This window comes from Podarcis melisellensis, assembly GCF_964234715.1.
Source record: "Podarcis melisellensis genome assembly, chromosome: 8".
Taxonomy (NCBI): Eukaryota; Metazoa; Chordata; class Lepidosauria; order Squamata; family Lacertidae; genus Podarcis; species Podarcis melisellensis.
This window is the reverse complement of record NC_138540.1, coordinates 7,968,442-7,986,591: the sequence shown is the minus strand read 5'-3', so window position 1 is coordinate 7,986,591 and position 18,150 is coordinate 7,968,442. Positions and strand designations below refer to the sequence as shown.

The following is an 18,150-nucleotide window of genomic DNA, read 5'->3' as shown; positions in this document are numbered from 1 at the left end:
ACTTTAGCTAATGGGGCCTATCGTTGCCGCAAAGTTCTTAACCCAAGGTACTATTTCTGGGTTAGCAGAGTCTGTAACCTGAAGTGTATGTAACCTGAAGCGTATGTAACCCGAGGTACCACTGTACACGAAGCTAGAGGAAGCCTCAGGAGCATTCTGGTCACGAAAGAGCTACCTGAATGGAGCACTTTGATCTTCTCTTCTGCTTCCCCCAGCCGAGCGGCCAAAGTGATCTGTGCTTCCTGCAGGCCCCTGGAATGAGACAGATGTCAACTGGCCGCTCTTGAGCTAATAAGGCAGTCGAATCCCAGCCCGGAATAAAATTGCCACTTCTCCTGCCAGTCAGCAAGTTTGAACTGGGGTAAGAGACGGGCTGACCAAGGAGGCCCCCGGACGTTGTTTTTATTGCACATTTGTGATGGCTTGTGCTCTTGATGCTATTGGGGAGGTTATACCTGAACCCATTTTCAAATTATTTTGAGTCTGCAAAAGTTCTGGGGCAGCCAAACTGCTTCCCTTCTGATCCGTGCGCATCAACTTCCTGCTGAAAACTTTTAAAAACATGAATGCTCTGCTTAATTTTTGTCCTGCTTTCATTGTGTACAGACCCTCTGGACAGAATCGCAGAACAAGCTAAAGGAGAATGAATCGGCCTCTAATGCACTATTAGCTGTGCTAGGAATGTGTTGCAGAAAGTAAAGCATCAGTCAGGAGAAGTCCTGAAAAAGCAACAAAAATGTGAATGGGGAGATCTGGACTCTTTACATCCCGAGTAGTAAAGAGACCTAATTCCTTTAGAAAGAGCAGCTGGGCACTTTTGCAAAAACAGCTCGATGCTGTTTTTAACCACACATTTTGTGTGGATTACAGCCAGAGTGTGTTTTAAATTCCTGCATGAATGGATTTCAGATTTTTCTAATAATTTCTCCCCTCGTTACTGATTCCAGCAAAGAAGTGCATTTGTGTTAAAAATGCATAGGGGGGAAATCTAGTGTTTTACCAATAAATGCAATGGGTTGAGTGGGAGGGGCTGCACAAATCCTCTTGCCAGGTTGCCAAGGGAGGAACTTGGAGAGGCAACCAGCCTCTTTCCCAGTACGTTTCCGAGCACACTTCAAAGTGTTGGTGCTGACCTTTTAAGCCCTAAACGGCCTCGGCCCAGTATACCTGAAGGAGCGTCTCCACTCCCATCGTTCAGCCCGGACACTGAGGTCCAGCACCGAAGGCCTTCTGGCGGTTCCCTCATTGCGAGAAGTGAGGTTACAGGGAACCAGGCAGAGGGCCTTCTCGGTAGTGGCGCCTGCCCTGTGGAAGCCCTCGCAGCAGATGTCAAGGCAATAAGCAACTATTTTACTTTTAAAAGAAAACTGAAGGTGGCCCTGTTTAGGGAAGTTTTTAATGTTTGATGCTGTATTTTTTAAAAAATATTTGGTTGGAAGCCGTCCAGAGTGGCTGGGAAACCCAGCAAGATGGGCGGAGTATAAATAATAAATTCTTATTATATTATTATTATCTGTGGTGGCTCTGTGGGAGGCCCCCCCCCCCGTTCCACATTCTACAAAAAGCACCACTAGAGTGGCACAAGACCCCTCCCCTCCTCGCAAGCCCCTCTGGTATGCACAAAGGACTTGCAGGGGGAGGCTGTTTGTGCGTGCAAGGTTATTTTCTCTACAAAAAGGAAAGCAGTAGCATGCCAAGGTTTATGGATCCCTCTCCTCAACTCTCCTCTCCTCCCAAGTCCTGATTCTGAAACGTGTGTTTGATCTCTATCTCTTGGAAGAGGAGAATCAATTTATTTCATAGAATTTATGCCAGGTTTGATTGTCGAAAACAAAACAAACAAACTTCAAAGCAGTTTGCAAAAAGAATAAAGCAATAAAATGGTCAGAAAAAAATGTATTTAAACATTCAAATAATAATTAAAATAAGCGATAAGCTAAAACCAAATTAAAACACATGTCAGCATTCTACGTGTCTGGGGTAAAGGTAAAGGTACCCCTCACGACTCTGCAGTCATCTCGCTTTACTGGCCAAGGGAGCTGGCGTTTGTCCACAGACAGTTTTTCCGGGTCATGTGGCCAGCATGACTAAGCCGCTTTTGGCGAACTGGAGCAGCACACGGAAACGCAGTTTACCTTCCCACCAGAGCGGTACCTATTTATCTACTTGCACTTTGAGGTGCTTTCAAACTGCTAGGTGGGCAAGAGCTGGGACCGAGCAACGGGAGCTCACCCCGTTGCGGGGATTCAAACGGCTGACCTTCTGATCGGCAAGCCATAGGCTCTGTGGTTTAACCCACAGCGCCACCTGCATCCCACATATCTGGGGTAGGCTTGCCTAAACAAATATGGCTTTAGCAGGGGCCGAAAAGAGTACAGCCAGGGTACCTGACTGATGTCAATAGAAGGAAGTTCCAAAGTTTGGGTACTGCCAGACTAAAATATCGAGTTCTTAGACGTGGAACAAGTATTATACAGCACCTGTGGCAGGGCCAGTTCTGCCAACCGAAGTGGTTCAGTGGGCATTTATGGGGTAAAGTGATCTCTCAGGTGAACTTGTCCCAAGCTGTTAAGGGCCTTGGACAATAGCAACACCTTGGCCTTGTATGTATGCTGTTGGGGTTCGCACTCCTGTTAGCAATTGTGCTGCAGCGTTCTGCACCAACGGCAGCTTCCAGATCAAGGGCAAGGGGAGCCCCACACAGAGCGCAATGCAGTAATTTTTCTTTCTTCAGATGTCAGCCCCCGCCACCAAAAAAACCACAAAAAACTACTCACGTACTTTTGCTTCTCGACTTCATTTCTGTGGAGCGAGTTTTCCTCAAGGAGTGCTTTGCTGTTGATGCTGGCAAGCCTGGGCCCCTCCGAAGCAGCCAGGCCGGCCGGAGGGGTACCTTCCCGTTCCTCTGGGGGTGTAAAAACCAGACCCATTAGCACGATAGGGAAGGGCAGGAAGCCTTCAGAGACCACGGTATCAATTGCAATTTGGAGTCCCAGCAGGGGAAACAGGGGTCTGAGAGCAGCCCTGGTGCTTGCCAAAGTGAGCAGTTTCCTGGCTTGCTTGTCTCTGCTAATGGCTTCCTTCAACAAGGCAAGGCTGATGGACAGAGTGAGAAAAGACTCTGCTCATGCCAGGCCCAAGTGGGGGCACATCGTCTCTGCGCTTCCTGCAGTTTCGTGTGCAAATGACGGGGATGGAGTCTCCTTCCCCGCTGCTCGGCAGCACCGGCTATTAACGTTCATAATTTACGGAGGCAAAAAGTCCTCTGGCCTGAGGATGGGGACAGAAGCTTGCATTTAGCCCCCTAACACCCCCTGGAAAGTTTGCTCCCACCTGCCACAGACTGCCGTGCAAGCCACACTAAAAAAACCAAGTTAATTAGAAACAGAATTTGTGCCTCAAGAGCAGCAGAACTCTGCGTTCTTTATGCACAACACGAAAGCACAAAACGGGCCACTCGGAAACTCTCCATACTCATGTAAAAAGAGCCTGTAGAACCGTCAGATTGGGAGCCTTCTAAGTGAGACTTCTCAGCTAAGGCTGATGGGAGTTGTAGCTGAAATTGGCAACCAGTGTGGGTCTCTGAGCACAGGTGTTACCATATTTTTCGCCCTATAAGACACACTTTTTCCCCTCCAAAAATGAAGGGGAAATGTGTGTGCGTCTTATCGGGCGAATGCAGGCTCCTTGGCTTCAGCGATAGCAACGCGAAGCCTCCGAAGCCTGCGCTCCGGAGGCTTTGCGTTGCTTCCACTGAAGCCAGGAGAGTCTGCTCTTTGAGGCTGGCGGGGGGGGGAGGGAGCAGCGCTTCCCCCATCGCCCGCCCCAGAGGATGGGGGGCAGCAGGAAGGCGCGCGACGCCTTCCCGCTACTCTCCATGCCTCCTGTGGGCTTTTGCGGGAGATGGGGGAATTCCCCCACCTCCCGCAAAAGCCGCGCACTCTTTAAAGGGGCTCCGCGGCTTCTGCTGGCTTTTCTAGGGGGGGGGGGAATTCCCCCACCTCCTAGAAAAGCCCGCAAGAGCCGCGCACCCTTTAAAGAGCGTACCGCTCTTGGGGGCTTTTCCTAGAGGAGGGAGAAGGGACTGACTGGCCGTTTCGGTCCCTTCTCCCTCCTGGTCGAAAAGCCCGCAGGAGTCACGCTGGGCTCCTGTGGGCTTTTGCGGGAAGTGGGGGAATTCCGCCACCTCCCACAAAAGCAGGGAGAAGGTCTTGGAGTAGCGCACAGGCTGCGTGCAGCATGTCCACTGCTCCCAGAACTGCGGGGGGGAAATCATATTTTTTTACTTCATTTCCCCCCCTGAAAACTAGGTGCGTCCTATAGGGCGAAAAATACAGTATATGCCCTTCTTGTAGGAATAAAGTGTTTACTATTTGGACCATGTAAATGTGTGTGTGTGTGTGTGTGTGTGTGTAGAAGCAGAACCCTGCATGTCCAAAGTGGATAAAGGCAATAAAAAGAAAAACTAAAGCCACTAGGACACTGGGCACTGAAGGCACCAGACAATCAGCTCCCCACAGCTGTACACTTTCAAGCATATACAGCGGTACCTTTGGTTGTGAACAGGATCCGTTCCAGAGCCCCGTTCACAACCTGAAAGGAAGGCAACCCACGTCGTGCGCACACGCTGCAATTTGCCACTTCTGCGCATGCGCACGTCATTTTGCGTGTCTGCGCATGTGTGAGCAGCGAAACCCGGAAGTAACCCTTTCCAGTACTTCCGGGTCACTGCGGGATGCAACCTGAAAAGATGTAACCTGAAGCAAATGTAACAAGAGGTGTGACTGTAATTGCAAGCATAAGGACTGGAAACTTGGCCGTTTCCCCACTAAATGAGAGCTGGGATTCCAGGGGGCCAAATTCCATGGCTTTCCCCTGCATCCCATGTATCTGCATCAGTTGCACAGGCCCTTGTCCTCACTCCATTCTGCAGCTTGGTACACATGGCTTTGCTTGAATCATAAGGGGCTTGTTCGACCTGGTACCTTTTGCACAAAGGAGCTCCGAGTTCTTCTTCCGCAGCCTGTTCAGCTCCTTCAAAGGCGGGTTTTCAGGACCAAGGCAGTGCAGCTGCTGGCGCCGGTCTTCAAGGCTCCGCGCCGTCTCGAGGGCCGGTACAGGATCTAGACAAAGGGCAGAAGATGAACAGAGGTAGTACCAGCACCCAGGAAGTCAACCCATCGAGGAGGCCACTCTGGCAAGGCAAGATGGCGCCAGTCTCTGAATTCCCCCCTCCTCATTTCTGGGGCCAGCTCCACATCTGAAGAGAGCCTTGGAAAAATCCCCCTTCTTGGTGGGACTTAACCTACAGGCAACAATGGGAGGCGGTGAGCTTTCATTTTAAATCTCCCACAATCCCCTTGGGCGTAGCAGCACCCTGAGGCATCGTGGGCAATTCAAACGATGGCTTGCAGACCCAGGGCAGGCAGGTACACCGGTGGGCTGCTGCAGCCTAGTCAGCGTGGCACAGCTGATGGCACAATGAGATTTACACCCTAAGGAGGTCTTTGGGCAAACAAGTTAGCTACCATTAAAAAACCCCACAGAGTAACAGCCACAGAGTAAGAAGCAGAAGGTTGTGAGACAGTGTAGGGCATGATCAGGGCACACTTTAAAACAACAACAGTTTTATCTGCTTACCACTTTCCCTGTGGACTTTAAAATGCCATGGCAGACTTAATGCAACATTGCCAATCATTCTGCCTTTTTAAATAATAATAATATTACTTTTTTGGGGGGTGCCCCCCTTGCGTTCTGATGAAGCCCAAGCACTTGCCACAGAGACCTGAAACGTCTCAAAGCGTCCTGGTTCTCATCTCAAGGGCACACATTCTGCAAATCTGCCTCTTTTGCTTACGGCCACTTCGTGTGAATTAAAGCTTAAGTTATGACAGCACCAGAAACAAAGGGGCCAACATTCTGGAACTGGAACGCAAGTGGGGCTCACAGAGCTGAACCCCTCCTCTCCCACTCAAAGATTTCCCGCAAGGAGAAAACAAAAATGTCGTGGAAGAAGGTTTGAGCTACTTTTCAAAGTGTGGGGATATGGGTGGAGGCAGCATTCAAAGCAGAGACGTCACCTTGCCAGCAAAGGTCCGTATACTGAAAACCATGGTTTTCCCAGTAGTGATGTCTGGAAGTGAAAGCTAGACCATAAAGAAGGCTGATTGCCGAAGAATTGATGCTTTTGAATTGTGGTGCTGGAGGAGACTCTTGAGAGTCCCATGGACTGCAAGAAGATCAAACCTCTCCATTCTGAAGGAAATCAGCCCTGAGTGCTCACTGGAAGGACAGATCCTGAAGCTAAGGTTCCAATACTTTGGCCACCTCATGAGAAGAGAAGACTCCCTGGAAAGGACCCTGATGCTGGGAAAGATGGAGGGCACAAGGAGAAGGCGACGACAGAGGACAAGATGGTTGGACAGTGTTCTCGAAGCTACAAACATGAGTCTGACCAAACTGCGGGAGGCAGTGGAAGACAGGAGTGCCTGGTGTGCTCTGGTCCATGGGGTCACGAAGAGTCGGACACGACTAAACGACTAAACAACAACAAACATCCAATCATGTTATTCTCCCCCCACTGCCCACAATCAATTTTTCTGCTTTCTATGTTGTTTGATCAAGAGGAGATGTCCCAGAACATGCACCCTCCCTACATTGCAGAGGTGAACCAACTCTCCTCCCGGGGCACTGGTGCAACATTAACAGTAATTTTCCTGAAGAAAAGCCCCAGCGCGATAGGCTCCAGGGAGTCTTCCGAACACAGCTTGAAAACTACTGTCCTCAGAAATGCCCACCAAGCCGGTTGAAAACGTGCAGGGAGGTTCAGCTGGCCCCACACTTCCCAGGGGAGCGATGGTGCTCAGGCAACCATTCCTCAACGCACGGAAGCACTGTGCGCACTGCTGAATGCGCACGCCCCACGCTCTGGAGAGCAGCCAGCATCCCTGCAGCTGTTCTTTAGCAACACCGAGCTCTGGCACACAGGGGATCCCCGTCGCCTCTCCAGCTACTTCCTTGTATTTAAATCATTGCTCTTAAAAGGGAATCAAGATGCAAAACAGTTCGCGTAACAAGTCATAAACGACCGTAACTCATGCCAATGCAAATGAAGATCAGGCCGAAAGTATGAGGGATAAAAATGCCTTAGCACATGTCTCTCTGTGTGTATACATTCGTATTCAACCTCAACAGGGTGGTTGGAAAGGAGAGGAGGGTGCAAGCAAGACTAGATCAAATTTGCAGATGACACCAAACTGGGAGGGGTGGCTAACACCCCAGAGGACAGGATCACACTTCAAAATGACCTTGACAGATTAGAGAACTGGGCCAAAACAAACAAGATGAATTTTAACAGGGAGAAATGTAAAGTATTGCACTTGGGCAAAAAAATGAGAGGCACAAATACAAGATGCGTGACACCTGGCTTGAGAGCAGTACATGTGAAAAGGATCTAGGAGTCTTGGTTGACCACAAACTTGACATGAGCCAACAGTGTGACGCGGCAGCTAAAAAAGCCAATGCAATTCTGGGCTGCATCAATAGGAGTATAGCATCTAGATCAAGGGAAGTAATAGTGCCACTGTATTCTGCTCTGGCCAGACCTCACCTGGAGTACTGTGTCCAGTTCTGGGCACCACAGTTCAAGAAGGACACTGACAAACTGGAACGTGTCCAGAGGAGGGCAACCAAAATGGTCAAAGGCCTGGAAACGATGCCTTATGAGGAACGGCTAAGGGAGCTGGGCATGTTTAGCCTGGAGAAGAGGAGGTTAAGGGGTGATATGATAGCCATGTTCAAATATATAAAAGGATGTCACATAGAGGAGGGAGAAAGGTTGTTTTCTGCTGCTCCAGAGAAGCGGACACGGAGCAATGGATCCAAACTACAAGAAAGAAGATTCCACCTAAACATTAGGAAGAAACTTCCTGACAGTAAGAGCTGTTCGACAGTAGAATTTGCTGCCAAGGAGTGTGGTGGAGTATCCTTCTTTGGAGGTCTTTAAGCAGAGGCTTGGCAACCATATGTCAGGAGTGCTCTGATGGTGTTTCCTGCTTGGCAGGGGGTTGGACTCGATGGCCCTTGTGGTCTCTTCCAACTCTATGATTCTATGATTCTAGAAGCTTGTGGAATTTGCCCAGGTACATCCAGGTTTCAGCCGGCATTACCCACCACACTTCTAAGCATTGTCTTTGCAGCCTACAAAAGGCCAGAAGCTGGGTTTTGAACCCAGAGTGTTGCCAGCTTTCTGCAGGAACTCTAGTGCACCCCCAGCCCTGAATTTACAGCAGCTGCCTGGGACCAAACAACACACAATGCCATGAGGGCAAGCAATGAAGAAAAGGTGGAAGAACCAACGGCTGGTTCATGCTACCTAACAAAGAACGGCAACCCCAGAAGACCAGATCTTGCAGTCCTTTCTGCCCGTCACCAATATTGCATTGTACAGATGGTACACAACACCAGTGCAGCTAGGGAAAATGTACAAAACTAGTTCAAATGTATGTTGGAAGTGTAAGGAAAAGGAGGGGACATTTTATCATATGTGGTGAGATTGTAAGGTAATTAAATTTTTTTTGGAAATGATATACAACAAATTGAAGAAAATGTTCCATTTAACATTTGTTTAAAAAACCTGAAGCATTTTTATTAGGGATTGTAGGGAACGATCTGCCAAAAAAGCTGAAAAACATCTCCATGTATGCGACAACGGCCGCGAGAGTTTTAATAGCCCAAGGATGGAAGACTGAAGAAACCTCAACGAAAGAATCATGGCAAGAAAAATGGATGGACTATGCAGAACTGGCAAAACTGACATACAAGCCACGGGACAAGGATAACTGTGACTTTAAAGATGAATGGGAACCCTTTACAAAGTATTTGAAGACGCAACAAAGCGAACTGGACTCCTTGGCTGGCTTTGAATAAACATTCACAAACTTTTTATTGATAATAATCAGCTAAATAGTTTGAGGATCTACACAACTGTGTAACATGCAGAAAACAGCATTTTTAGAGAAATCAAAGACTGGAACTGAGGGAAGTCGGGGGGTGGGGGGAGGGAGGAAAAATGGGGGGGGGGAGAAGGATAATATGTTTTGTTTTAATTTTGAATAAAAAAGTTATTAAAAAACCCCAAATATTGCCGGACCTGCGAACAGGAGAGCCGATCTAAGTGACAGAGTCTCTTGCAGTCCAGGCTTAAAGGATTTTCCATCCTGCTCCTGTTTGCCACTGCAGGCCTGCCGGAGTTACTGTCCAACAGCACGTTCTGCCAATAATGCCTGTTTACTCAGGCCGTTGCGGGCGCAGACAATGGCGGTTTCTGCAGAGGTAAGCAGGTGCATTCCAAACAGGTCTCCTCCTTCCCGACAGCAAGCCGCCATCATTAGCCGGCATCTGCTCAGCGGGAGACCTCCATTATGCCTCCCAGGGCCGATGTAATTATACATTGACATAATTAACCCAGCAAGCCCATTAGGAAGGCCAGCTAAAAAATTCATCTATAATTATTTGTTGTGTGCATGCTAATGAGTCCATCTGCACTGCCATTGTACAACACGAACAAATTAATTTACAAGTCTGGATCTTTTTTAATAAGTTCAAGAAAATGGCTCCCATTGTACTAGACTCATGTTTCTTCCTTCCCCTATTTTTCTTTTCGTTTGAGCGGGGAGGAGGAGGGGGGGAACGAGACGAGGAATCGGGATTTCTAGGGTCAAAAATTAGGGAGACTAGGAAGAGATGGGACCAAGTGAGTTTTTCTTGCTAATATGGCAGGCGAAGGCAGCAAGAAAACCAGCCCTCAGTTATGACAATAAAAACAAGGGCCGGCATAATAGCAGGCAGGAGAAAATCAAAGGCAGCTATTTTGGACTGTTCTTGTGAATGGTGACACGGAGGTGTTGCTTGCCACGGGATCCCTCATTGTCTGAAGGTAAAAATCCAGACAGAAAAGCTCCCCCATCCCAAAAGTCATTGTTTAGACAATTCACACCCAGACACCGACCGCAATATTCTGGATATGTCCTGGAGGCTCTGGATGTATGGCAAACCTACAAGGGGGGTGATGTTGAGAGATGATGGCAGAAGAGGCAACCGGTTTTCCTGAACGGGACCACCTCGTGACCACTATTTTATGACAGAACATGGACACCCACCCTCTTTGTGTTTGTTTTTACTCCACATCACCGGCTGCTTGAAGTAAGGGAAATGCAAAGGGAAATGGCATTGGGGAACATGGTTGATTTTGCCAAAAGTTAAAGGTAAAGGGAGCCCTGACCATTAGGACCAGTCGTGGCCGACTCTGGGGTTGTGGCGCTCATCTCGCTTTATTGGCCGAGGGAGCCGGCGTACAGCTTCCGGGTCATGTGGCCAGCATGACTAAGCCGCTTCTGGCGAACCAGGGCAGCGCACGGAAACACTGTTTACCTTCCTGCCGGAGCGGTACCTATTTATCTACTTGCACTTTGACGTGCTTTCGAACTTCTAGGTTGGCAGGAGCAGGGACCGAGCAACGGGAGCTCACCCCGTCGCGGGGATTCGAACCGCGACCTTCTGATCGGCAAGTCCTAGGCTCTGTGGTTTAACCCACAGCGCCACCCACGCCACAAGTTATAGAGGGGGAAAACAGGTTATGGGGATGCCATCTTACAGTGGCAGCATCGTTTATTTATTTTTTATTTAAAGTGGACTTCTGTCCTCACTCAGAGGGCAAACAGTATATTTGCCCTGGGTTTATACAATGCTGTCCAGACATAAGCCTAGGTGAAATCACTCCAGAGACTGCGTCACTAATAACTAACGATATTCTCTCTCACCCAGAGACACAAAAACATGATGACAAGAAGGCATTGCAGGCAAATACATTTTCTCTACCCAGATAAGAACATTTTGCTGCCTGAGATGGAATAGTGAGTACCCGAGGCGACAAACTATTTTGGTACTCGAGGAAGAAAACCCTACAAGCACCTCTTCTTCTCCCTGCCTCTGTCAAAATGCAATAATAATAAATTAAACAACTATTTGGTGTCCTTTCATTGATCTGCCACCTGAGGCCACTGCCTCACTTTGCCTAATGATAGGGCCGGCCCCATTTGTTCCCTTCCACCTTGAGCATCACCTTCCGAAGGCCCAGTTCTGGATGCTGCCACCTATCATAATGTTCCAGAGAAGCAATTCGCCCTGTAAAATGACTCCACCTGCCAGCCTGTTTCTGAGTGTAAGTCGAAGTGCCGGTTTCGACCTTTTCCAAGCTTGAAGCTACTTGAAGGACTGCCTCCTCCTATATGAATCTACCCATCCTTTCAACTGTTTCCCATTTCCTCCATTTGCCACTGCTGTCTGAGGAATGCTTGGTGCCAATGTGTGAGGGAGCTTTCCTTGTGATGTTCGGACCCCATCTGTGGAACTCCCTGCCCCAGGAGGTCACGATATCTTATTCTTTATTTGTGTGCTGCCAGAAACTGGAGATATTTCTTTCTTTCCTTTTAAGCAAGCTTTTGATTCTGCTTAATTTGATTTATTGGGTTGTTAGTCTTGGCGTCTTTTCCTGTGATACCGCTATCACACTGGTCACTGTGTATTTAACAATGGGTGGTTCTTATTTTTTTAGAACTTGTTCTTATGCTTTTGCAAGACACTTTTATAAGCAACCCCTTTCGGGATGGAAAGAACGGGGTGCGCATTTTTATGGAAATAAAAAACATTCCTGGCCTTGGAAAGTTTCCACCAGGAATGAGAAATCTCTTTCAGCCCAAGGGCCATATTCCCTCATGAGCAAATCTTTTGGGGGCCACATCCCAGTGGTGGATAGGGCCAGGCAACGGCTGAGACGCTTATCTGTGTACAGGTGATTATATTTCGGCCAAGGAAATGTGGAGGTTTCTACACACAGAGAGACACTCATCCTTTTCCCTGCAGTAACTTCGAGCAGGGCCTTTAGTGTGGCTGCCCCTGTTCTGTGCAACAGCACCCCTGTTGAGATATGACAGGCACCTGCCATCTGCACTTTCTGGAAATAGGGTTTCCCAGCCGGATAAAAGGGTCTTGGCAAACCACAAGCGCCCACTTGTAAGGGCTTCTGTCTTGTTTTAAATCTATTTGTTGTTTTTGTGTTTTCAACCGTTTTTAATTCTTTTATGTGCAGATCGCCTTGAGATAGTGGTTTAGAAAGCAGTTAAAAATTAATTGTATTAACAATAAAAATAGAAGCTGATACCCAGTGAAACAATTTACTCCTTGAGAGTTTTTAAAAGCCCAGGCTATCCAAAAAGGAAACCTTCCTCGGCTGTGTAGTAGGTGGATGCAAATTTCACTCTAGCTAGCAAACAACACGAGCTGAAGTTCTGCCTGCCCTATAGTGGCCTCAACTCACAGATGGCCATTCAACCTCTGTTTAAAAACCTCAAATGAAGGAGAGCTCGCCACCTTTCTGAGGGAGTCTGTTCCACCGTCAACAGGTCTCTTACCATCTGAAAGTTCTTCCATCTCACCCTGCAGAAGAGTGTGTCCCCTTCTTAGCGTATCACACTTTTGCAGCTCAGAGAAACTCCAGGAAACTGGAAGGCAATAAATCCCGAGCCAATAAAAGGGGCACCGGCGTTTTTTGCCTGTCTTATGATCCACCTGTAGGACGCCCAGCTGTGGTGGATCATCAGCGAGAGACGTGGAGCGTAGCTGGGTTTGAAGCAGGGAGGGTGGAATAAAGGACTGGATAACTTTATGGCTGTTAATAACATTTGCAGCTATGCAAGCTAAGATAACGATATGGGCAATTAAACCTCATGCTTCAGGGTGTGAGCTGATGGGAATCCGATGGCGTTCGCACCATGCCACCTAAGACTTTGTGTGTACGCTCTCTTTTTATTTTGCTGCCAGGGTGATAGCAAAGGTGGCAGAATAACGGTGCTTAAAGGCCCGGTGAAAAGGATCTCGGGCAGCAGCTGGGACTGGGAAGGTGAGGATGCAAGAACAGCTCTGCAGGATCTGGTCAATGGTATATAAAGTCCAGCAACTTGCTTCCCACCGTGGTCAAATCCTCCAGGAAGCCCCCAGGCAGGGCTTGAAGGCAATAGTCCTTTCCTGCTGTTTTGCTCTCCAGCAACTGGTATGGGACGCGGGTGGCGCTGTGGGTAAAACCTCAGTGCCTAGGACTTGCCGATCGTATGGTCGGCGGTTCGAATCCCCGCGGCGGGGTGAGCTCCCGTCTTTTGGTCCCAGCTCCTGCCCACGTAGCAGTTCAAAAGCACCCCTAAGTGCAAGTAGATAAATAGGTACCGCTTTATAGCGGGAAGGTAAACGGCGTTTCCGTGTGCTGCGCTGGTGCTGGCTCGCCAGAGCAGCTTTGTCACGCTGGCCACATGACCCGGAAGTGTCTCTGGACAGCGCTGGCCCCCGGCCTATAGAGTGAGATGAGCGCACAACCCTAGAGTCGGACACGACTGGCCCGTACGGGCAGGGGTACCTTTAACTGGTATTCTGTGGTATACTGGAGGTTCCCCAAAGACTTCCTGACTATCACAGCTACTTCTGCAATTTATTTGCACAACAATTTGGGGGGCCCTAGCCCCCCTCCAACAAACAAACAAACAAACAAACAAACAAACAAACTGTGAGCAGCATAAATATATACAGCAGAGTACAATGAAATGCTATAAATCCATCAGTAGGCAAGACTACACAGGACAGCAAAATCACAACACAGGAGGACCATCAGAACTCTTCTCTAATTAAGAGGACTAAAGGGGGTTCTGCATCCCACATTCTCACATGTTTAAGGACTAGAAACATGGACAAACCATGAATACCCTCTAGTAGTCTCTATTCTTGGAGAGCCACTGGCAGGTGGAAGAGATAATACAGGGTAGACAAACCTAGACAGCATCTTAAAAAGCAGAGACATCACCTTGCCGACAAAGGTCCATATAGTTAAAGCTATGGTTTTCCCCCTAGTGATGTATGGAAGTGAGAGCTGGACCATAAAGAAGGCTGATCGCAGAAGAATGGATGCTTTTGAATTATGGTGCTGGAGGAGACTCTTGAGAGCCCCATGGACTGCAAGAAGATCAAACCTCTCCATTCTGAAGGAAATCAGCCCTGAGTGCTTACTGGAAGGACAGATCCTGAAGCTGAGGCTCCAATACTTTGGCCACCTCATGAGAAGAGAAGACTCCCTGGAAAAGACCCTGATGTTGGGAAAGATGGAGGGCATAAGGAGAAGGGGGCGACAGAGGATGAGGTGGTTGAACAGTGTTCTCGAAGCTACTAACATGAGTTTGACCAAACTGCGGGAGGCGGTGGAAGACAGGAGTGCCTGGCATGCTCTGGTCCAGGGGGTCACAAAGAGTCGGACACGGCTAAATGACTAAACAACAACAAGAAGATTAGAACCAATTGACTGTGTCTGTGTAAAGCAATATTATGCTTTACAGACTGAACAGCTCTAGCTCCCATCACCTCTCACCTTTGGCCATGGTGGCAGGGGCTGATGGGACCTGGAGTCCAACAACTTCTCCAGGACACAGTGTTGGCTGTCCCTGGAGTAAGGCAACATCACATGCTCTATAGGCTACTGGATGATGATACTGATCTAAGCAATACAGAGAGAAAATCTCTTTCTCACATGCACAAATATTTGAACTTGGAGTCATGCATCAAAGTCAATTGACCATGGGTTCAGTACTAGCAAAAGAACTAATTCCAACAAATATTAAAGAATGAATGGACTTTGTTGCCCAAAGATGTGGGGGGCAGACACTACCCTGGAGGGATATTAAATTCTTAAACACAGGCACACCTAGGCAGGGGCCCTGATGGATACATGAAAGGTTCCAGACATAGGACCAAAAGGCACAAATGTTCGTCAATTTTGCATATGCAAAACTTGGAATTTAAATATTGCAGACGGCAATCCAACTAATTCCCCACCCAAGTCACCCCAGATAATTTTAAAATGAATTTGCACTCTGCCCCAGATCACCCGAAATCAGCTCCTGATTAATTCATTTACCCCCCCATCCCCAGTTCATTTCCCAACAGGTCCTGATGCGAGTCAATTCAATTCCCCTCCAGTTATCCCCCTTCATTATTCTTAAATCATCTCTAGATATAGTCAGCTTCAATGTATTTCTATAATTTATTTCCCCCTACCCACTAAGTCAGATCACCCCCCACAATTCAATTTCCTCTGAATTCATTACCCACCCTAAAAAATAAAAAAAGAAGATTTGGGGCCCATGCCTCAGACTCCTAGCAATGATCTGGATCAGGCTATATGATGGTGCCCATTGGTGATGCTTTAAGTTTTAATTTAAAAAACAAAAATACAGTCAAAACAAAAAAAAATTCCTTCCAGTAGCACCTTAAAGACCAACTAAGTTAGTTCTTGGTATGAGCTTTCGTGTGCATGCACACTTCTTCAGATACACATGCACACGAGTGTGCATGCACACGAAAGCTCATACCAACAACTAACTTAGTTGGACTTTAAGGTGCTACTGGAAGGAATTTTTTTTGTTTTGACTATGGCAGACCAACATGGCTACCTATCTGTAACAAAAACACAGAGGATATCCTCTGGTTAGATACTTTATGTGGAGATTAGGGAAATTCATGGAAGGGGAGAAATATATCAGTAGCTATCAGCCAAGAAAGCTAAATGAAAGCTTCCTTATTCCAAGGTACTGAAGACATGGACAAACTCCATGTCTTAAACTGTGGTTTGGTTGTTGTCACAGTCTTCCTAGAGGGGAGGTTTCCCAGAAGCACCTGGCCAGCTGGTGTTGGGAGGCGGCGCTAGACCAGGTGAGCTTTTGATCTAATCCAGCAAGACTATTCTTAGGTTTGAGCAATGCCCATGACTCTGTCACACTAAGGGAATAAGTGCCTACAGAGGGTGGTGAATACAGCACAATATATTATGGGCTGTCCCGTGAATCCGCTGGATGGAATAGCGGGAGAACGTTGCCTCAGGAGAGTGAGGAAAATTCTTAGGGATGATTCACAACCTGGCCGGCACTTTCTTGATTTCCTGCCCTTGCGCAGAAGATATAGAAGCATGATTTGTCGCACCAACAGGGTAAAGAACAGCTTCTATACGTGGGCTGTTAGGCTGCTGAATGAAAAGATAACAACAGGGCAACTGACTTTCAGGTTTGGTTTCTCCCTCCGTGGGAACTTTTCCGGCAAAGCCAGAAAAATATATAACAAAATAGTACTTTAAAGTCATGCTTGCTATGGCCTGAGAGCACTAACGGCTAATTTACTTTGACTGCATTCGATGGAACGTTCGCAGGAAGAGACCAAACTCAGTGAAGTCGGTCTTTGAAGCAAGCCTTGCTATCTAGATCACCTATTTGACGTCCGGCCACGAGGAGGTGCTGTTGAACATTACTTGCAACCCCCAATTTATTCTGGAAACAGTTTTTGCATCAACCAGAAAAAAGGTATGTGTGTGGGGGGGATGACTTTCCCCTTCTCTGTTCAAGTCAGCCTTTTGGGTAATAAAGTATTGACTCCGTAGGGCTTCCAGGAAAACACACACACACACACACACACACACATAATGAAGGTGGATGAAGAAGAAAATAAAACACATTTTGACAATGTCTTATGAAACAAGGGGATTGCTAGGTACTTCATAGACTAAGGGTACAAAGCCATGGCAAAAATTCGCATAAAAATTGTGTATGCTAATAGATGCAAATTTAGGTCTCTAAGCAAATTAAGACAGTGGTTGGTTGGAGGCTCACTAGATCTGCTACCCTATGAGCAAGTTTTCTTTATTTTTTTATAAATATATCTACCTAAGAGAGCATGCAATCCCAAATCCCATTTACCAGGGAGTAAGTCCCATTGAACTGTATAAGGCTTACTTCCAAATAGGCAGTTATGACTGTGCAGTTAGTCAGGTCCATTCATTTCAATGGATCTACTCTGAGCGTAACTAATGTTGGATGCAAGTATCAGAAAGACCACCTCCTCCCCCACAGCGTCTTCCTAGGGTAATTCCATCACCCTCAGAAGCTTGGGGTGTCGGCGACCCAGGAGAGGGCCATCTCTATGACAGCCCCTCCCCCACGGAGGTGTGTTTCTGCAGTACGCAGCTCTTCACCTGGCCTTCGACACCTGAGACACATGTTTTCAGGACACACCAGGGGCGCCGACTTATAAAAAATATTGGGGGGGGGGGCGGGGGCCCATACCGACTTATAAAAAATATTGGGGGGGCCCAAGACCTCCAAACCGCTGCTGCTGGGGGAACGAAAGGGGCGAGCCCCGGGCTGCCCCGACCTTAAGTGAACCTGTGAGGGCCCGCCCTTTGCGGCAGCCGATTGGCTGCCGCCGTGGGCGGTGAATATTAATGAGCTAGGGGGAATTCCCGCTGCTGACGCCAGCCCCCGCGAGATTGTTGATGGGTCGAGAGCCCGCAACCCCACCCCCTCTCTAGATCGGGAGTGGCTTTGTTTTAACTCATTACTGAATGTATATTAAAAGGTAACTATCGTCAAACAAGGAAAATAAAAAATACCAACATAATTTTGTGATTTTACAAAGCATAATATAACTAATAATTTTCTTAAATTATTGGGGGGGGGAATTTTTGAGGGGGCTCGGGCCCCCTCAGGCCCCATGGAGTCGGCGCCTATGGGACCCACCATATTCCTGTGACAGATTTGTTTTAAACTGTTTCTGATATTTTGAATTGTTGTAGCCTGCTCTGGGACCTGATGCATTGCTTATTTTTAGTTTAGTTTATAAGAAGGGGCAGAAGATCCCGCGCCCAGCAGAAAAGACTCCTCATCCCACTTCACCCCCTAACAACACGCCTGTTGCAAAGGAACAGACATGCCCAGAGCCCTGCTGACGTACATTTCAGTCTTGACAAAAACTCATCTCTCCCTCTCTCTCTCTCTCACACACACATGAATGAAACCTCAAACCATGTTGTTGATTTTAACTAAACTGCAATTTTTGGAGTGCTCAATATGGCAATTTGCGAGGGTAGAGGTTTCTCAGATGTATTTGCCGCCCTAGTGGTTGGGCTCTAAAGCCACACAGCAATGCTACTGGGCCTAGTAAGCCACTGGGAAACCTCTTTTCTGTTAATCCATCTGAAGCAGGGGTAACCCACTCCCAGGGATCTGGAAT

At 47.7% G+C, this 18,150-nt stretch overlaps 1 protein-coding gene across 1 annotated transcript in view; it reads right to left on the bottom strand.

Annotated features, from left to right (window-relative positions):
* CUX2 (cut like homeobox 2) overlaps nt 1-18,150 on the bottom strand; it is a 236,804-nt gene that overhangs the window by 41,738 nt on the left and 176,916 nt on the right. The window contains exons 5-7 of the mRNA XM_081923033.1: nt 4,986-5,123; nt 2,782-2,905; nt 176-252 (exon numbers count right to left, since the gene is read on the bottom strand). Of these exons, the coding sequence (XP_081779159.1) occupies nt 176-252; nt 2,782-2,905; nt 4,986-5,123 (339 nt within the window). The remainder of the gene's footprint in view (nt 1-175; nt 253-2,781; nt 2,906-4,985; nt 5,124-18,150) is intronic.